Source organism: Anomaloglossus baeobatrachus, chromosome 5 (assembly GCF_048569485.1).
Source record: "Anomaloglossus baeobatrachus isolate aAnoBae1 chromosome 5, aAnoBae1.hap1, whole genome shotgun sequence".
NCBI lineage: Eukaryota > Metazoa > Chordata > Amphibia > Anura > Aromobatidae > Anomaloglossus > Anomaloglossus baeobatrachus.
Genome location: NC_134357.1, coordinates 277664393 through 277686390, shown reverse-complemented (window position 1 = coordinate 277686390; position 21998 = coordinate 277664393). Strand labels below are relative to the sequence as shown.

At 47.1% G+C, this 21998-nt stretch overlaps 1 protein-coding gene across 1 annotated transcript in view; it reads right to left on the bottom strand.

The window, feature by feature from the left end:
• Positions 1 to 21998, bottom strand: part of TMC8 (transmembrane channel like 8) — a 92374-nt gene that overhangs the window by 32921 nt on the left and 37455 nt on the right. Inside the window, exons 7-13 of the mRNA XM_075347459.1 lie at positions 20145 to 20292; positions 19597 to 19767; positions 19365 to 19516; positions 12616 to 12736; positions 9027 to 9124; positions 8324 to 8507; positions 2428 to 2558 (exon numbers count right to left, since the gene is read on the bottom strand). Coding sequence (XP_075203574.1) covers positions 2428 to 2558; positions 8324 to 8507; positions 9027 to 9124; positions 12616 to 12736; positions 19365 to 19516; positions 19597 to 19767; positions 20145 to 20292 — 1005 coding nt within the window. The remainder of the gene's footprint in view (positions 1 to 2427; positions 2559 to 8323; positions 8508 to 9026; positions 9125 to 12615; positions 12737 to 19364; positions 19517 to 19596; positions 19768 to 20144; positions 20293 to 21998) is intronic.

The window sequence follows — 21998 nt, the reverse complement described above, 5'->3', positions numbered from 1 at the left end:
CATCTTTCCTCCGTCTCACCTACACTCTCCACCTGATCTATCTATTACAATAAATAACACGCTCTCGCCAGTACCCAAAGTTCGCTGCCTCGGAGTGACCTTTGACTCTGCCTTATCCTTCATACCACACATCCAATCCCTCACCACCTCCTGCCGTCTTCAACTCAAAAATATTTCCAGAATCCGCCCTTTCCTCAATTTGCAATCTACTAAAATGCTAGTGCATGCCCTCATAATCTCCCGCCTCGACTACTGTAACATCCTCCTCTGTGGCCTCCCTGCCAACACGCTTGCCCCTCTCCAGTCCATCCTTAACTCTGCTGCCCGACTTATCCACCTCTCTCCTCAATACCACCCCGCTTCTCCTCTCTGCATGTCCCTCCACTGGCTTCCAATCTTCCACCGTATCCAATTCAAACTTCTAACACTGACCTACAAAGCTGTGCATAATCTTTCCCCTCCGTACATCTCCGAACTACTCTCCCACTACACTCCAACACGTCACCTCCGGTCCTCCCAAGATCTCCTCCTCTCCTCCTCTCTCATTCGCTCCTCACACAACCGACTCCAAGACTTCTCCCGAGCATCCCCAGTCTCCTGGAACTCGCTGCCTCAACACGTCAGACTATCCCCTACCCTTGCAAACTTCAAACGGAACCTGAAAACGCACCTGTTCAGAAATGCCTACAATCTACAATGAACTCGCTGCCGCCCGACCACCGTGCGGAGCTGCCGCCCGACCACCGTGCGGAGCTGCCGCCCGACCACCGTGCGCAGCTGCCGCCCGACCACCGTGCGGAGCTGCCGCCCGACCACCGTGCGGAGCTGCCGCCCGACCACCGTGCGGAGCTGCCGCCTGACCTACACCCCACCTATTGTCTCCTCCCCATAATCCTATAGAATGTAAGCCCGCAAGGGTAGGGCCCTCTTCCCTCTGTACTAGTCTGTCTACTGTAACTTGTATACGTATTTTGTATGTAACCCCCTTCTCATGTACAGCACCATGGAATTAATGGTGCTCTATAAATAAATAATAATAATAATAATAATCACATCACAGTTAAATATTACATTTAGGCTCCTAGTTTAAGTGAGAACACTTTGAACTAAATTGTGTTTTGCATATTAAATTCATTAAAATAAAAAAATGGTTAATTATTTAATAAAAAAGCAAAGCAAAACTTGCATCCTCATAGTATCGAGCGATATCATCTCATTTGCTAATTCTCTGTCTAATTAAAATCGTGTTTAAGTCTCATAAAAAGCCTTACATCATTTCCTCTACCGTCTCAGTTTTTTTCTCAGAATCTTCAGGTCCCCTTTAATTTGCACTGAATGATCACTCGTGCCCAGGTAAGGGTACTTTCACACGTGCATTCAGCGGAGTCCGTCACTATGGAGAATAGCGCAGTCCGTTAACGCACTGCGCTATTCTCCATAGACTTGTATGGATGACGCATTGTAACGCAAGTGTCAGCGTTGCATCCGCCGGACGACGCAGCGTCGTTATTTTGACGCTGCGTCGGGCGGAAGGAACGCAGCATGTAACGTTTTTTTGAGCAGCGGAATCCTTTGGATTTCACTGCGCATGCTCTCTCTGGCTCCCTCCACCCGTAACCAGGGTACACATCGGGTAACCAAGTAACCCTGGTTACGTGTGCCGGGAGCCCGACACTTCCCCGCTCGGCTCCGTCCCCTCCCGCACTCCGTATGTATACACATACACACAATCGCACACACACACATAATTGCACACACACACACACACTCTCACTCACCTGTCCCTTAGCGATGCAGTCCCCGTGGCACTGACGTCCTCAGCCATGCCCCCGCTCGGCTCCACCCACTTAGCACTCCGCCCCACGCTCCCGCCCCCCCCACACACATTGTCGGCGACCGAACGATCAGCTGATCACCTGGCAGCCGGATACTGTGAGTGATCAGCTGATCACCCGGCGGCCGGCTACTATGAGTGATTAGCTGATCACCCGGCGGCCGGCTACTGTGAGTGCTCAGCTGATCACCCGGCGGCCGGCTACTGTGAGTGATTGGCTGATCACCCTGGCGACCGGCTAATGTGAGTGATCAGCTGATCACCCGGCGGCCGGCTACTGTGAGTGATCAGCTGATCACCCGGCGGCCGACTACTGTGAGTGATCGGCTGATCACCTGGCGGCCGACTACTGTTAGCGATCAGCTGATCGTTCACAATAGTCTGCCGACGTTAAAACTGTAAAAAACCCAAAACGGATTGCGTTGTTTTGCACCATTTGTTGCATCCGTTGTTGCACTATATGCAACACATCTGTTGCATCCGTCACACAACGCAATGCAACGGATACCGTTCAATGCAAGTGTGAAAGTAGCCTAATGAAGAGGACTCTTCCCCATATACAGCCTCTATCTAGGTATTCTCCACCCACTTACTTTGTCAACAGGTAAGATAAAGGAAGGAACACTGTCAAAAGGCCAAGGAGCAGGACAAAATAAAACTGGATTCTTAGAGTTGATTCTTGAAATAATTTTTTGGAGACATCACACAGGTGGTACAGGGAAAACTACGAAAATAAGATGAACAGAGATATACGTGAGATGCATTAATATTCTCAAATAACCTGACCATACATTTGTCAACATTTTACACAACCCTCCAACTGATTAACTCCTAATATACTGAAATGTTTAGGGTAAATTCACATTTGGAGGATCTACTAAAGATTCTCCAGCTAGGTTTGCAGGCACAAAATAGAGTATAAGGTCATTTTCACATATCAGGTTTTTTGGTACATGTCCTCGTGCTATCCCTTATTACAGCCCGATCACTGACTCATTACAACCTGCCTTTACACATGTTATTTTTTATGCAAACCAAATTGACATGTCCTACTGTGTCGCCCTGGGCAAGCCAGGGGACACAGATCACACACCACCACACCCTACATCCCAGGTAGGCACATCCAAGCTGAACCAAAAATCCTTGTTGCCTTCCTCCAGAGACTGATGATTCACACCAGGGGGTGGGCCAGGCGGTTGGCTCCGCCCACCGAGGAGATCACAGTTCTGGAGGCGGGAGAAACCAGGCAGTTCAGTCAGGGAGGAGGAAGTGGAAGGAGTGGAGGAGTAGCCAGACAGGGCTAAAGTAAACAGCTAGTGAAAGTGAAGGAAGTAAAGTGGTAAAGGAGGAAAGCAAGAGTGGTGACAGAGAGAGAAAAGCCTGAAGAGTCCAGCTAAGTGCAGGACAGGTCAGCAAGGTCAGCAACGGCGGTGACTGTCTGGAGGGGGACCGTTTGGAAGTTCCTGGAAGGACCCCGTAGGCTGTGTGCCCGGTGGTCTGGAGCAGTGTTCCGAAGGACAGTCAGCACCAGGGCAGGGGCCTCTCGGACCCCGGCAAGGCTTGGAGTCGCCGTAAATTGCCGAATTCGTCAGTGAAGGGGACGTAGATCCCCCAACAACCAAGTCCCGAGTGAAGGCAACAGCCCAACCTGTACAACAGAGACACCGCCACCGCCAGGGCACCAGTTTCTAAGGGCCAGCGCCTGCGGGCAAAGAGTAGAGCTCCCCCGGTCCAGCTTGAAGCCGGGGAGCGGGTTACCGGTGGGGACCCATCGCAACCAACAAGTACACAAGGTGCAAGGAAGAGGGACATCACCGTCACCTACTGGGAAAGCAATTGCAGCCGTCCGTGGGACCGTCTTACCAGCCGTTTGGTTTACCGTACAAACTGTGTCATCGTCTCAGGCTGAGTGAGTACCACAGTGCCGCAAGGCACAGCGCTGCCCCCGCGTCCCTGCGCCCACCAGGCCCTGCACCTCCCAAGCCATCACCGGGCCCCGGGATCACCAACCCCTACCCACGGAGGGGCAACACAACACCTGGCTGCTCCGCATCACCATCCCCGGGATCCCCGTATAGAGCAGCGGTGGTGGAATCACCACAACCGTGGGTGGCGTCACGGACTATAAACAATCCCCACACCCAACAAACTCCCTTTCACTCACGGGCGAGGAGTGCCGCTCCAGAAACCCCCGGGATCCGGTCTACAGCTCGAGCCACCACTGAGCAGCGGCCGCCGGACCCGAGCAGAAGGGGTGAGCGTAGTGTGCTGACACCCTCTTCCCCGCCCGCGACAACTTGGCGTCACGAACAGGATCTTACCGCTCTGCCGTCTGGTAGAGGTGCGCCTTGTTACCGCCGGAGGTATCCGGCAGAAAAATTTCAGAAGCCGCCATCTTTGGCGCGAAAAGTTCCCGCTCGAGCGTCTTCTCGAGCAGTAGAGGCGTGAAGGCCAGAACCCCGCCCCGAGAGAGGAGGGGCCGGAAAGAGCTAAGGGGGACGCGATGGCGGCTGGACACATGTAGCTGCGGCTATAAAAGCAGGGACGCCAGGACTCTGCAAACATACCGTTCCTGGAAGCAAAAGAAGAAGCCATCATGTGGATGCCGTCCCGCGACACCGTAGCCCCCGCGCCTGGAACCGCGGCGTGGGTGGAGATCCGAACCGCGCAGCTCTACCAAAGGCTGCAGGTCAGGATGCAGCTCCTCATGGAGGAGTGGGAGGCCGACATGGCGGATGTTGTAGCCACCGTGCGGAGACGCGAGGAGGAGGCGGAGAAAGGGAGGGTGAGTGACCCACGTCCCGATGCCCTTGAAGGGCCGGTCATCGCGGCTGTGGGGCCCGGTCCAAGCCCTCTCCCCCCGTTGCCTCCCTCGCCACCCGTCCCGGAGGCCGTGACCCCGCCACTAGGCCTGCTACCACCGCAACCGGTAGCAGTACCCAGCGTCCCCGCCCAGGCGGGCCGACCTGTAGCCGGAGCCCGCGGCACACCGGAGGTGTTACCGTGGAAGACGCCGAAAGTGGAACCGGAGGCATCCCCTGAAAAACCCCCCGAGCCGGAGCCGATGACCCGCTCCGAGCCGAAGGCCCAGCAGCGGAAAGCCCCTATGCCCATCCCCCACACCTCGGCTGAGGTAGCGCCGGGTTGTTGTTGCAAGGCAGCGCCCAAGGCCAAGACACCGCGGGACATGCCGCCCCTACTCCTGACAGTGGGCAATGTCCAGGATGCCCCGCGGGGCCCGACCCGTGCGCCGGCGCTGGCGGCAGCGCCGTATTGGGATAGGGAGCCGGTACCGCTGGGCCTGGAGATCACCGAGAGGGAGCGAAAGAAGGCCGAACTGGTGGCCAGGGCGATCCGGGAGAAAGAAAACCTCCGGCAAGCAACCTCCCGTGTCCGGGGACCGTTGTACGTGGGGCAGGTGAGGCGGTTTGATGTCCGCCGGGGCTACGGGTTCATCTACGAGCCGGGCCTGGAGGCCGAAGTTTTTGTAGCCCGGCGGGATGTGAATGCCCACCTGCCTGAGGAGCATCCCGGCCGCAATCTGATGCCGGGTGACATCGTCCAGTACACTCGGTTCTTTGGGGAGCGAGGGTGGATTGCGCTGGACGCTAAATTGAGGGGCAGTCCAGAGGCCCGAGCAAGCGCCGCGCCCCCTCCCTTGGAAGGAGCACTGGAGCCCGCAAGTCTGGAGTAGGGCAGCGGATGCCCGTAGCACCGTCCCCCGTTGGGACCACAAGAGTGTTGTTTGTTTGTTAAAAGAAAATGATAAGTGAAATTACCGAAGAAGTTACCTGATTTGTTTGTTGATTTGCAACCGGCTGGAGCCGACACCGTTGTCCCCGTGGGGACCGTTTAAAAATGCATGGGAACTATCCATGGACAAGCCCGTGAACTTGCAGGGCACCCACAAACGTTAAGTGGCTTGTAAATATGTTGTTTACCGTTACCGTTTTCCGCAATGCCGCCTCCGGAGAGGCAGGTTGGAGGGAGGGCCCTCAGCAGAGCAGGCTGGGGCCCAGCCACCAAAGGAACCGGTGGCTACCCTCTGGAGGGAAGGACAGATCCCGCTCGGGTACCGTGTGCTGGACTGTGGGTCAAGGGGTGCTGCCTGGGTTTTAGGGGCAGCATCAGGGCCAGGTTGCTTGGGTGGGAGAGCGCGGAAACCGTAACCGTAAACCGTTGCAACGTTTAAGAAATGTGCCTCCCGTTTTGGGAAGAGTTATTAAAAATGTAAATATGTTGATTATTATGTTATCTTTTTCAGAAAAATAAATCCGGTGTAGGACGGCAGCCCGCGGACGGTCTGCATTTTGCTAAGGGGGAATGTGTCGCCCTGGGCAAGCCAGGGGACACAGATCACACACCACCACACCCTACATCCCAGGTAGGCACATCCAAGCTGAACCAAAAATCCTTGTTGCCTTCCTCCAGAGACTGATGATTCACACCAGGGGGTGGGCCAGGCGGTTGGCTCCGCCCACCGAGGAGATCACAGTTCTGGAGGCGGGAGAAACCAGGCAGTTCAGTCAGGGAGGAGGAAGTGGAAGGAGTGGAGGAGTAGTCAGACAGGGCTAAAGTAAACAGCTAGTGAAAGTGAAGGAAGTAAAGTGGTAAAGGAGGAAAGCAAGAGTGGTGACAGAGAGAGAAAAGCCTGAAGAGTCCAGCTAAGTGCAGGACAGGTCAGCAAGGTCAGCAACGGCGGTGACTGTCTGGAGGGGGACCGTTTGGAAGTTCCTGGAAGGACCCCGTAGGCTGTGTGCCCGGTGGTCTGGAGCAGTGTTCCGAAGGACAGTCAGCACCAGGGCAGGGGCCTCTCGGACCCCGGCAAGGCTTGGAGTCGCCGTAAATTGCCGAATCCGTCAGTGAAGGGGACGTAGATCCCCCAACAACCAAGTCCCGAGTGAAGGCAACAGCCCAACCTGTACAACAGAGACACCGCCACCGCCAGGGCACCAGTTTCTGAGGGCCAGCGCCTGCGGGCAAAGAGTAGAGCTCCCCCGGTCCAGCTTGAAGCCGGGGAGCGGGTTACCGGTGGGGACCCATCGCAACCAACAAGTACACAAGGTGCAAGGAAGAGGGACATCACCGTCACCTACTGGGAAAGCAATTGCAGCCGTCCGTGGGACCGTCTTACCAGCCGTTTGGTTTACCGTACAAACTGTGTCATCGTCTCAGGCTGAGTGAGCACCACAGTGCCGCAAGGCACAGCGCTGCCCCCGCGTCCCTGCGCCCACCAGGCCCTGCACCTCCCAAGCCATCACCGGGCCCCGGGATCACCAACCCCTACCCACGGAGGGGCAACACAACACCTGGCTGCTCCGCATCACCATCCCCGGGATCCCCGTATAGAGCAGCGGTGGTGGAATCACCACAACCGTGGGTGGCGTCACGGACTATAAACAATCCCCACACCCAACAAACTCCCTTTCACTCACGGGCGAGGAGTGCCGCTCGAGAAACCCCCCGGATCCGGTCTACAGCTCGAGCCACCACTGAGCAGAAGGGGTGAGCGTAGTGTGCTGACACCCTCCTCCCCACCCGCGACACTACTTTCATCCGTATTGGGGATCAAACTTGTGAAAGCAAGTAAACAGTTAGCACATAGATGTCACCTTATACTGTTTGTATTGCACTGTTCAATGGGTAGGAGTAGCCAAGAATGTTCTTTCTTCATACAGAAAACTGATGCAATAAGGATTATAAAAACTGACACATGGACCAAATATCTCTGAAAACAATACAGGCCATTTTTAATTTTTTATGATACACTAAAGCCTGCTTTACACCTTACGATCCAACATACGATATCGTATGCGATTGTACTCGCCCCCATCGTATGTGCGGCACGTTCAATTTGTTGAACGTGTCGCACAATCTAATACCCCCCCGTCACACGTACTTACCTGTCCATACGACCTCAATGTGGACGGCGAACATCCCCTTCCTGGAGTGGGAGGGACGTTCGGCATCACATCGACGTCACGCGGCAGCCGGCCAATAGAAGCGGAGGGGCGGAGATGAGCGGGACGTAAACATACTGCCCACCTCCTTCCTTCCGCATTGCCGGCGGGAGCCGCAGGACGGAGGTAAGATCTGTTCATCGTTCCCGGGGTGTCACACACTGCGATGTGTGCTGCCTCGGGAACAATGAACAACCTGACGTTCAATTTTTAGGAATTGAACGACAAGCATGCGATGAACGTTTTACCGTTCAATCGCAATCCCACGTAGCTGTTAAATGCTACAATGTAACTTACGATGCCGGATGTGCGTCACTTACGACATGACCCCTCCGACACATCGTAAGATATATTGTAGCGTGTAAAGCGCCCTTAAGATGCAATCTGTAGCATCACGTTTGCGGGGGATATGTTGTGGATTACCACAGCCTTTGTGTTGCGGATTTTCGAAGAATGGCACTCTTCATAATGCAAAGAGTGCAATATAACGTAAAAACATTTGTACATAAGCCAGGTTTTGCCTTCTGACCTTTTTTATATAGAAGGTGATGAAAATGAAGATGAGGTTCAGCAGCGGTAGTAATGGGGCATAGAACATCCCTCCCCACACCAAGGTCTGACCATACACTGTATCCAGCACATTTTGGGATAGATGAAATTTTGCCTTTCCAAGCCAGCGAATCACACAACACTGGTATCGGGAAAACAGGAAACTGGTAAATAAGAAGAAAAGTAGTAAGAGATGGTTGGAACTAGTAACCAGCATTTGGCACTAAATACATATCTGACCATGTCATAAACCCACCAGCCTTATGCACACAGTAATACAAGGTCCTAAGATTAAAGGGGACCTGTGAGCTTATTCATGTGAAGGAGTGACTGTGCACTGGGTGAATAGTCCAAGAGTGGTGTCCACGATGGCTTCTCCTCACAGCCTCAGTGAAATTGACCGGTCTCTCTCAGTGTGTGTACAGGTAGCTGAGCAGGTGGAGAGAAGCCTCTGGGACAAACCTCTAGGACCAGTCAACTTGTCCTTAGCGCCTCTTTCAACTGTCTTACTCTGACTCCGCAGTGTTTCACAGTAATACATACAGTATATGTATGGAATGCAGGAGCCGCTACATGATTCATGCTCCCTGTGGTTCGGGCAGCATTATTCATCTCACAGGTTCACTATAAATGTTCCTAAAGCAGAACCCAACAAAAAAAAAATCAAGATGGTCTTTACTTACCTGCGAGGCAATTGTAGGAACAAAAACTCTACTGGTAGTTCAAGAAAGTTAAACATGGACAACTTGTAGAATTCTTGCCCCACTGACGTCTCCCAGCACTGAACAGACAAAGCAGATATAGTTAATATCACTTTAAGTGACTGTATGAGAACAGAAAAAGAGGAAATTCGATTTTTCTCCGGTACAGTTTTACTTTTATGCAAGGCTCTGTCTTCAGGAAGGCCCCATGAGTTTATTCACACAAATGTTTACTATTTGAGACCAAAGAAACCACCCTTTTTTCACTTTAATAGCTTGTAGGGCTGCCGACATTTGAGTCTTCATTAGCTGTATCTACTATTTTAGCTCACCCATTTAATTAAGACATAACTTGTGAAATAAACTGACGTGTAAAATGCAACTGTGCCGCCCCTGCAGCGGTCGAACAACTCAGATCCAGGGGAATTACTTGTTAGCCCGAGGGTCTCTGGCCCCGGGGGCTAGGGGCCACTCTTAAATGTAAAAAGGGGAATTATTTACAGGGGGAGTTAGATAGTTCGTGACGCCACCCGTGGTGTGCGGTAATAGGGAGTACCGCCGCTGCCATTGGAAGTACCCGGGGTGATGGAGTGGGGCAGCTAGATGACGTTACACTCCACGGGTAGGGAAAGGCCCCCGGATCCTGGATGGTGGTATGGGGTGCAGGGGGAGTGCAGGCTCGCTGGTTGCAGGGGTTAATCAGGTACTCACTCAGCACGAAAGCAGACGCTGACAACGTGGTAAACCAAGTCTCTGGGTGCCGCTGCCCTCTTGGGGGAGCTCGTCTTGGTCAGGTCCCCTGCAGCACTGCCTGGTGGTCTCTGGCCTGCCTCCTGGCACCGTATTTTAGAGTGTTCAGGTGGCCCGTCAGCTTGGAGCTTTCCGGGCCCCGCTCCCTGCCTTGGGTAGCAGAGGAGCTTGCTCTCAGGAGCTCACGCTTGGGATTTCAGTGGGCTGCTTTGCTTGGAAAGCCCTATCCCCCCCATTGCACTAGTGCCCCCAATCTCTGAGCTTTGTGGGAACAGTCCATATAGGCCCTGTCCTCCGCAGGTTAATTGCCGGGTTGCTTGAAGCTTCTCCCCGACCTAGGGTCCATGTATCCCGATGTGCCTTCGGTCACAGCCCGGCTATTGAACTGCGGCTGCTGGCTATCCTCCAAGACTAGACAAGCACCCAGTCCCAATCTCCCGCGACCGGGTCTACGACTCCTCCGGGTCCAGACCACCGTCTGCAACCTAGCCTGTTTCTCCCCTGGGAGCTCCAACTCCCAGCTTCCTCTGAGCTCCTCACAGCTCGAGGGCTAACACTCCACTGACTGGTCACCTCCCACCTCCCTGCCTGACCCCTAGGTGGGTGGCCCTATTCCAGCTTAGCAGCCCACTGGTGTGCCTGACAGGGTGTGGTGCAAAGTGTCACTAGGATTTGTAGATGCTGGTAGAGGCAGTACTGCAAGATGGGGACCCAGAGCCATGGGGGGTTGAGTCCTGCACTGGAAGATAAAGAGTGTGCAGAACCCTGTGATGACCTGACTAGTCCAGGGGCGTCACACAACCAGCAGAATCTGTTTATTCACCGTGCATTAGCAAGCTAAGGGCCCAATTCATCTAGACCAGTGTTGTTCACGTCAAAAGCAAAAAAAAATTAGGTGTAATTCCAAGTTGCACTGAAATTTTGAAACGTTTCAAAGCTTTCATGACAGAATTCTAGTGTGAAAGCTGTGAGGAACTAGGCCCTGAATCTGTCCATATACACATTAAATAGTGAATGACATACGCGTATACAAGATGTGTGAAGCATGGAGCACCTTACAGCCTTATTAAATAATACAGTTGATTGTTTTGATAAATATACAGCTGAGGGTGCATGTATATTTATTTGGGAAATGTCACAATGAGGGCTAATTAACACATCAGTTTTCTAATATGAGTGTTATCCATGTTTTTCACAGATAGCACTCATACATGTGATAGTTTACGGGGTAGTTTGCATGTCTGACTTTTTTTCTTCGGACTGAGCAGTCCACAGAAAACCATTGACGCTTGATCGATATTGATTTTAGAATCAGATCATACTCTCCAATACAAGTCTTAGGATCCGTGAAAATAATTAGAAAGCTTTTGGATGTCATAGACTGTTTGATATGAGAAGCTTGAGAAACTTCCATCAGTTTTTTTTCCATTTGAGAGAAAACTGATAAAATTGTCACCAAACACTGATGGTAAAACTGATATATTGACCAAACTCTGTTGACACTGTGATCAAAAACACTGATGAAATTCAGACCTTTTTTTGCGTACAAGAAAAAAAATTCTGACGTGTGAAGGAACACCTAGGGTACGTCTTCAAAATTATTTCTTAGGCAAAGACTCTTCAGGAAAAATCTGGTGGTCTTTTTCTTGAAATGGCTTCGCAAGCAGTTATGCTGCCACTTGAACTTGCTGCTTCTTTAGGCTAGCGCCACACATCCGTGCTGCCGGCACGTGTTTGTCATTTTTTACACGTACCGGCGGCACGGAGACACTTTAACCAATGCTACCCTATTGTAGCAGGCACACACACGTAAAACCACACGGAACGTGTGTCCGTGTGCGTTTGTACGTGTGTGCTTTTTTGAAAGCGCTGACATGTCAGTGTTTTCTCCCGCAGCACGGGTGTCACACGGCCCGCACCCGCACCACACGGGTGTAGTGTGGATGCGGTCCCGTGTGACACGCACCGGAGAAACCACACATGTCAGTGAAAAATAAAAAAACATTAACTCACCTTCTCCAGCCCTCCTGTCTCTGCCGCTGCTGCCTCTTGCTGCCGACCGCCGCTCATTATTCTCATTGAATATTCACTTCACTGCCTGGCAGCAGCAGCAGCGGGGAGACGGGAGGGCTGGAGACCGAGGATCAGCACCACAGACAGCAGCGCGGACATCAGGAAGGACCAGGTGAGTATAATAATTACCTGTTCTACGTGTGCTATCGCGGATAGCACACGTAGAACACACGTGGCCCGCACGTACCAGAGACACGTACTTACCTGCACGCAACACGCAGGGAAAATACGTGTCTCTCGGCACGTGCGTGAATTTCACGTGAGTGTGGCAGAAGCCTTAGGGAGAATGAATGTTACTTCTTTTAACTGCTTCATGGGGTCTCAACCCAAACTCTAAAGGAATTAAAAGAGGTGACATAAGAAGGAAAATGTACACAGCAATGTCGTTTTGACATTACTGTGCATTCTGTTCATTTTTTGTAGTGGTTTTTCAGGCGGATGTATGTATATACCCTAAAATACATCTGGAAGTAGCTTTTCTCCTGTGAGACATCTGCCTGTAGACTACATCCATGAGGTAGTCTTCTTATCCTCTAATGAATATTGTGATTGAAGAATGTAATTTCCAATATTTGAATGGCAGCAAAAGCAAGTTATAATGCACATGGGTCTACAGTAGAAAAAAACCCAAAACAATATATGGGTGCTTAGATAAGTGTGGTGACATTGCCAGATGAAATTCTGGGTGTAGAATTGCAGAATATGAATAGTGTGCTCTGATAACCACTCTACAGACTTTGTCTCTCACCTGAAATTTTCTATTGTAGCCACAAATCTGACATGGTGCCTTGGAATCTCCTAAGCATAGAATCTTTTGTCCTAGAGAAAATAAGAAAATTGCCAAGGTTCCGAGTCTGAGGAATACACACCTGTGCAAGGAAGGTTTATGTTTGAGACATTTTTATTGCGTTTTTAATATAGCAAGATAACAAAACATAGGTTACGTATACGTAGAACAAAGCACTGAGGAGCCCAAGATAGTCAAGAAGAAAGGCAAACCCACCAGTAGACCATAGTTGTGGGAGGCATACCCATCACTAAAGGGCTAGCCTTTCCTACAGAAAAGCAGAATCCTACTACAAGTATATTCAGAGTACATGGGGAAAAAAATATAAAATAACTTCCTTGGAAAGTAGCAGGTGAAAATAAGAAATAAGAAAAGAAGAGCTTTTCTGAAAAGTAATCTTTGCAAAAAGAGAAAATACAAAGGCAAATCTACAATCTACATGGAACGGTTATCTTGTGGGACAATTTGAAAACTTCATACAACTCACAAGAGACAGCCATTAATAGCAAGGGCAGAGCCATTATGATGTGGTGCAACTGGGTATATCATCAGATCGCTTCCAGCATTGAAAGCTGTGCATAATCATCCTACCGGGAAAGCGGAACAGTATCACAGTACCGATTTTGAGTTGCCAACCTCGATAAGGAGCGTTGACATAGACACACCAACCCTATCTTTGATCCCCACACTGTTTTGGGGATCTATGAAAGTAAGCTTAAACTCCTTATTTAAAGACAAGAAATACTGCAGTTGTATGGTAAATAGGCTTGGTATACCAGTGCCATCAAAGAGCTAAGGAGAGGGAAGGATAACTGATCATTTGAGGGATACTTTTAAAAATATTTTATTCTAATTATGAAAGAAATAAAGCTCAATAGGGTCTTATCTGTGAGATGGTGATAAGTATAAAACACGCATAGCATATTTTCACCTGATGGGGTTGTGTGAGCCACAGCCAACTGGACAAAATATAAAAAATCGCTGCTGCAGATCCAGATATTAGGGTGAAGATGGAGAAAGTGGGTGAACCACCCACACTAATGTGTAAAGAATGAAACAGGAATTGTGATATACTGATGAAGGCGCCTGACTCCGAAACGCATTGAATGAATCACATTCTGAGACCTTCCTCTTTCATCCTTTACACGGCAGCATGGGCGGTTCACCCACATTCTCCATCTTCAAAACTACTAAGTGCATAATTATTCCATCAACCCAAGGTACACTGCAGTAATAAACACTATCTTCCCTCTAGAGAAGAGATATTTAGTCCAGAAGGGGGAATTATTGTCATTTCATTGGAAATGTAACAGAGTAAAATAAATTCTACCTCCTGTTTGTGACAATTAAGATATCTATTAAGTGGGTGATCCCCTGTACATATGTATCATAATGTCCACAGTTGGCAGATACTCAAAGACGTTTTCAATTCCTTCCATGTATTAGAGAGTTCATGTTATAATAATACTTTTTATTTCTATAGCATCAACATATTCCGAAGCACTTTGCAATTCAGAGGATATTTATACAGACAATAAAGACATTACAGATTAAACATACATATAATTCAACAGATAAAAAGAGCAGGGATGAGTGAACACGAATGGTAAAGATCGAGGTTCGTACCAGAAACCTAGTGTTCGGTGCTCGAACTTGAACACAGATGTCTCATCGAAGTCTGTGGTCTAGTTGTTCTGTTCAGATGGTGAATAAAGTTTGTTGAAAGACTGCAGCGCAGCCAATCAACAAGCGTTTTGGCATGGGGAAGATGCCTGGACGCTGCAGGGAACACAATAAATAAATAAAAAATGATGTGGAGTCCACCCTATTTTTGATAATCAGCCAAGTTAAAGCAGACAGCTGGGAGCTGGTATTATCAGGCTAGGAAGGTCCATGGTATTTGGCTCTTGGGCCTTCCCAGCCTGATAATACCAGCCCTGAGCTGTGGGGTTTTTCCTTGGCTGGTTATAAAAAAATAGGGGGACCCCACGCCGTTTTTTAAAATTATTTATTTATTCCCTATTCACATTTGTTTGCAGGGCAATAGTCTTGCGCCTTTTGATTTCTTCTGCAGCCCCCTAGCCCTTATTATGACCATTTTACAGCCCAAAAGTTTGAGTCCCCATTGCCTGGTGTACGGGATGAAGTTCGGGTCAAGTCTGGGTAACAAACCCAATATTTAACTAAAATTCGGCCAAACCCGGTGAACCCGAATATCCACGGGTCCGCTCATCCCTAAGAGGAATGAGAGCCCTGCCTGCAAGTTTATAAACTATGTTCATATTAATCTACCAGAATTCTGATAATCTCTTGCAATTTCGAGACCATCAGTGTAACTACTGGAATCAGGGTATCACTGCTGAGATCGGTCAAGCTTCACAGTTTGTAATATTTTTGAATTCAGTGTTATTGAGCGGCATATTAATAATGAATTAAGCTGCATACAAGCAGCAACTAAATCTGACAAAATAATTCCTATCCGTAGTCTTATTCTTGTCCTAATTACATTAATAGTGTAATGCAAAGATTTATAAACTATTTTTCATCACTACTATACGTTAAAGAAGTGGTTCACCCATATTTATTATTTGCTAGATCGATATTATGTTGAGAAACTATGTTTCTCTCAAATACCTTATGTTGGCAATAATGCCTGTGACCGGTCGTCTTGCAGTCCGCTCTTCCCCATCGCTTGACCCCCGGGCTTCATGACCTTGGGGATCCGGTGAGGTCACGTCAATTTCCTAATCACGTGATATCACCGCGGCCGGCCTCAGTCTTTCTGAGTCACTAGGCAGCGTTTCTCTGCTCATCACAGCTTAGCATGTTTCCTGCTTGCAGTGCTCTGCTGTAAGGAAGGACTGTGCTAAGCACTGTCTCTACTGTCTCACACATGTACCTTTGGGAGGACTCTTGAGAGCTTCCAGGAGGGGGCGTGCCTCCATGTCCACTCAAGGGTTGTGGTAGAGAGCCTGGTTGCTAGGTGGCGTAGGCAGGCATGAGTGGGGAAAGGAAGTAAAGAGGAGGAGGAGTTAGGCAGTTAGTGAGAAGACAGCGGAGAGAGCTGACGTGCAGGTCCCACAAGTGAGCCGGTTTAGTGTGCAGCTCAGGGAGAGCAGAAGCAGACCCTGGAGCTGTTGCAGTCTAACAGCGTTCGTGCAGTGACTACTGACGGGGGAGAACGGTCACCTAGTAGTGCCACCCGAAATCCACCCAAGGCTAAAGAGAGAGCAACGGAGTGGAGAGTAAGAGGACTGGCAGGGAGGAACCAGGCCCAAACGAGTAACAGGTCCCAGTGCAGAGATAGATCCACCTTTCTTCTGCCAAACCTGCCTGAGGGGGCACTTCAAACCCCCAAGATAACACCACAGAGTCCGCAGCCACGTAGCAAAGTGAGGGCCCATAGCTCACAGGAGGCAAGCAACTGGAGTGACCTGGTCCAGGTTACAAGCAAGCGGGCCAAAACGAGGGGAGCAGCAACTTCCCTGGGTGACCCCCGTAGGGACTGCAAGTTGGGGTCATCACAAACAACAGAAGGGCTAAGGAAGGCGAGTCAGTAGCCACCCTCACAAGTCAGCCTGAAGGACACCTGGTTCCAGCCTGGTTCATCCCAGCTACGCCCGGGTTATTCACCCTGCCATCAATAGTGAGTAAAACCCCTGAAAGACATCCTGCTTGTGTTGAGTTATTCTGCGACTTGTGCTTCCGCACACCTACACAGGGTCCTGGGGCTTGCCTCACTCTCAGGAGGCTATTACAACTGACTGCACCCACCATCAGCCCCAGGCATCCCTTAATCTGCAGTGGCGGTCCCCATTGACCGCAATTCTGAGAGTGGCGTCACGACAATCCCAAGAAGGTTCCCTACCTGTGACCAGAACCATCCCATCACGTGGAGTCCCTAAAGGTGATGCACCGCTACACCGCACCTGTGGGGCTTCACACTAGCAAATAATGAATATGGGTGAACAACCCCTTTAAATATTTTCCAACATTCGCGTTCCATCAGGGATAATATTGCTTATGTAAGTGGTCAGCATCATGTCTCACTACATCTCATGTGGGCAACGGCTATTAATAATTCAATAATAGTGAATCAGAAAACAATTTTGGTCATTTTTTATAAATATATAAATGGAGCAAGGAAGTATTAGAAGGGCTAGGCGAGTAAGTAACTAACGAGGCCTGGTTTTAATATGCTGATACAAACTGTGCTCTGATTGCAGCAGCTCACCCAACCAGCAGGCCAGCAGACCTAACAGTCTGGTCGGGTATACTGATTGTAGCTCGAACCTTACATTACAAAACCCACACAGCTTTAGTCACAAGGAAAAAATAAATAAATTAAAGCATAGAGAAAATAAAGATGGTCAGTGTCAATTTATGATGTTATAACTCTGAATGCTTCAACGGATCCCAGTAATTTTCACATTGATTTTTTGTGACATATTGTACTTCATGATAGTGGTAAAATTAAGACAATATCTTTTGCGTTTATTTGTGAAAATATCAAAAATTTTGCAATTTTCAAACTTTGAATTTTTATGCCCTTAAACCAGATAGATATGTCACACAAAATAGTTACTAAATAACATTTCCCACTTGTCTACTTTATATTAGTGCAATTCTTGAAACATTTGTTTTTATTAGGAAGTTAGAAGGGGTCAAAGTTTATCAGCAATTTCTCATTTTTCCAACAAAATTTACAAAACCATTTTTTTTAATGACCACATCACATTTGGAGTGACTTTGAGAGACCTAGGTGATGGAAAATACCCAAAAGTGACACTATTCTAAAAACTGAACCCCTCATACTGCTCAAAACCACATCCAAGAAGTTTATTAACACTTCAGGTGCTTCACAGGAATTAAAGCAATGTGGAAGGAAAAATTATCATTTTTGTTTTTCCCACAAAAATGTTATTTTAGCCTCAAATTTTGTATTTTCACAAGGGTAACAGAAGAAAATGCACCACAGAATTTGTTGCGCAATTTCTCCTGACTACGCCGATACCTCATATGTGATCTAAATCTAGTGTTTGGGTGCACGGCAGGGCTCAGAAGGGAAGGAGCGCCATTTGAATTTTAGAGTGCACAATTGTCTGGATTACATAGCAGACACCATGTCACATTTGGAGAGACATCTGTGTGAGGTCTTGTTTTCTGCGGGACGAGTTGATGTTTCTATTGGTACCATTTTCGGGCACATAACATTTTTGTATAATTTTTTATTCTCATTTTTGGTAAGTAGAGTTAACATGAAACAGCAATTCAGGAACCAGTTTTGCGATTATTATTTTTTTTCGGTTCACTGTTTAGTAAAAGTAACAACACAGATTTATTCTTTTGGTCACTACAGTTACAGCGAAATCCCATTTATATCTTTTTTTATGTTTTACCGCTTTTACACAATAAAAACAATTTTACTAGACAAAAGAAATTTTTTTTGCATTGCTGTATTCTCAGAGCTATGACTTTTTTATTTTCCGCTGATGGAGCCGTGTGGCAGCTTATTTTTTTTTGCGGGACAAGAAGTAGTTTTCAGTAATACTATTTATATTTATGTTCAACTTATTGATTACGTTTTATTCCACTTTTTTTCTGCAGTATGATGAAAAAACATATTTTGCGACATTTTTTTAAACTGTTCACTGAAGGGGTTAAATAGTGTGACAGTTTTATAGAAGAGGTCGGGCTGGATGTAGTGATAAGAAATACGTGTACTTTTTCTTTGTTTATTTTTGTTTTTATAAAAGTAAATGTATTTTTTAGTTTTTTGTGTTTTTTTTTGTTTTACATTTTGCAGGGCTTTTTAACTTTTTTTTACTTAGTCCCTATATAATGATAATAATATTTATTCATTTATATAGCGCTATTAATTCCATAGCACTTTACATACATTGACAACACTGTCCCCATTGGGGCTCACAATCTACATTCCCTATCACTATGTCATTGGAGTGTGGGAGGAAACCGGAGAACCCGGAGGAAACCCACGCAAACACGGGGAGAACATACAAACTCCTTGCAGATGGTGTCCTTGGTGAGAATTGAACCCAGGACCCCAGCACTGCAAGACTGCAGTGCTAACCACTGAGCCACCGTGCCGCCCTATATGGGACTTTAATCAATTCTACGAGTTTGAGAGGTCAGAGTCTCCATCATCAAGACAAAGGAAAAATCAACAATTGATACATACATTGTTGATTTTTCCTTTGTCCTGATGAAGGAGGCCTTTGACCTCTGAAACGCGTAGACCTGTAAAATAAGAAAGAATTGATTAAATCAAAAGTCTATTACTTTGGCATCAGCACGGCATTAACCCCGTTTCTCCTCTCCACCATTGAAGCTTAACCCATCTGCCACAGCCGCCATTATCTCAGGCTTCCATAGGGGTTGTGACTCACACAATCTCTTTAGGTGAGTGTCTCTTTATGTATATCTCCCTATAATATTTGGTAAGACCCTACTGGTGCTCTTTTTCCTTCAGCTTTCTATATGGGACTTTAACTTTTCTTATTCTGATCACTGGTGTAATGCAGCAGCATAGCAAAGCATTATACTGTCAGCGTCAGACTGCAGATCGCCTGAAAATTAATGTATGTAAAAATAACAAAGTGATAAAACCAGACTAAGACAGACAAAAAACATGCTTTGGGCAAGGTCTAGTTATTAAAAGCATGAAAAAGATTGCAATAAATGTGATTCACCTGATCAAAGTTAAGGTTATCTCTGCACTTGGGGACAAGCCTTCAAATTTTACTAGGAGCCTGAAGAAATATGGCAGGATCAGAAGAACCAAGGAGATGACAATAGGCACAAGATACTGAGTCACCAGGCTGAGGATTGGATCATCTGGCCTCTGAGGAGCAAACAGAATTACAAAATAGGGTTACCTCCATTCAAAGATGATGGACATTAGGGAAATAACATTGTACTTACCTCTTCAAAGTCTTGAGAAACACCTGTAGCCAGATATATAAGATAAAATCCTCCAGCCATCAGAGTCAAGATGACACAGTTGAGAAAAACACGCAAAGTAAGAATGCGCACTCTTTTACTCAAAGATTGTTGAGCCGTTAACCAGAACCAATGCTCCTCAGCCAAATGAGACTGCGCGAAGGGAAGACATTAGAGGAATACTAATTAGATGTTTGCCTATTTCTGGTTTAGGAATCAGAATTCATGTAACAACTGATCAGTTCTGCATAAAAGCAGAAGGGTCCTATAGATTATAAGGTTTGTCTAGGTTATGTGTCATTTCTAAGGATGGATAAAAGAAACCCCATTATTTTGCAGTACTTTTTTCCATTTTAAAAACTGAAGCATAACAGAACCAAGACGGACCATGAGCAAGTCATTAGCGCCCTTCTTAATTAATGATACAACTGATCTGTTTTTGTCTGTTCCTAAAACAGAATAGAAAATCTGAATTCACAAATGTGAACACAGCCTAAAACCTACTATGATATATAGACAGCCTGACAAACCTTGATATGATTGCTGAAACTCTTCTGCTTAAGAATAGATGTCGCCGTTCCTCTCACACAGAAATCCCAACCCGAAAAGACTTTGCTGCTGATCGAGGTCCTGTACTGTCTGCTCCGCACTCGCCTTTGTGTTATTCCTTTCACTGTACTGTGCGATAAAAAGATCAAGATATGACTTATGAGAAGCAAGCACACTGTCTCTGACGGAGGTTTTCACCCTAAAATGGCTGCTGCATTCCCTGCTTTGGCTTTTATACAGGCTTTGATAGTGAATCCTAAATGGCTATGCTATGCCATGTGATGCGGTAGCTGTAAGGCTTTATAGGAAAGCCCGCATGGTTTTGCCTGAGTTCATGTAAGCCTTCCATGGCTGATGCACTCTTCTGCAATGTGTAAAATAGTGGTGGGCATTTCTTTGGGCAATGTGAATTGAATATGTGAATTTCATATCATTCAACAAAAATTCAATTTACATCATATCGATCACCTGTTGTATGCAATCATTTATAATCTTTTACTCATAGTCATAGCCTTGTTTAATCTATTAGTTCTCTGTATGTGCTATATATACTGTAAAAATAGATATCATTTATTGCTTGCACGCTGCAAACTAAATGCCTAAATTCTGGGCATCTCACTGACTTTCCGATCTCATTGATGATCAGTAAATCTTATTGCATATTTAATGATCATCATATACAATGTATTTTTTCTATCGATCTACAAAGGTTCATCAGAATCTGCGTACTATCACTGTCTATACACATAGTTACTCAGTTTTATATTAATTGTTGTTTTGCCGTTGTATTTACACCGTGTGCAGAATTATTAGGCAAGTTGTATTTTAGAGGATTTTTTTTATTATTGATCAACAACTATGTTCTCAATCAACCCAAAAGACTCAGAAATATCAAAGCTTAATATTTTTGGAAGTTGGAGTGGGTGTTTCTAGATTTGGCTATCTTAGGAGGCTATCTGTTTGTGCAGGTAACTATTACTGTGCAGAATTATTAGGCAACGTAATAAAAACCGAATATATTCCCATCTCACTTGTTTATTTTCACCAGGTAAACCAATATAACTGCACAAAATTTAGAAATAAACATTTCTGACATGCAAAATCAATACAATACCAATACATATAATAGACCAATATAGCCACCTTTCTTTATGATGACACTCAACAGCCTACCATCCATAGATTCTGGCAGTTGCTTGATCTGTTTACGATCAGCATTGCGTGTAGCAGCCACCACAGCCTCCTAGACACTGTTCCAAGAGGTGTACTGTATTCCCTCCCTGTAGATCTTAAATTTTATGAGGGACCACAGGTTCTCTATGGGGTTCAGATCAGTTAAACAATAGGGCCATGTCATTATTTTTTCATCCTTCAGACCTTTACTGGCCAGCCACGCTGTGGAGTAGTTGGATGCATGTGATGGAGCATTGTCCTGCATGAAAATCATGTTTTTCTTGAACGATACTGACTTCTTCCTGTACCACTGCTTGAAGAAGTTGTCTTCCAGAAACTGGCAGTAGGTCTGGGAGTTGACCTTCACTCCATCCTCAACCCGAAAAGGTCCCTCAACTTCATTTTTGATGATACCAGCCCATACCAGTACCCCACCTCCACCTTGCTGGCGTCTGAGTCGGAGTGGAGCTCTCTGCCCTTTACTGATCCAGCCTCTGGCCCATCCATCTGGCCCATCAAGAGTCACTCTCATTTCATCAGTCCGTAAAAGCTTGAAAAATCAGTCTTAAGATATTTCTTGGCCCAGTCTTGATGTTTTATCCTATGTTTCTTGTTCAAAGGTGGTCTTTTTCCAGCCTTCCTTACCTTGGCCATGTCCATGA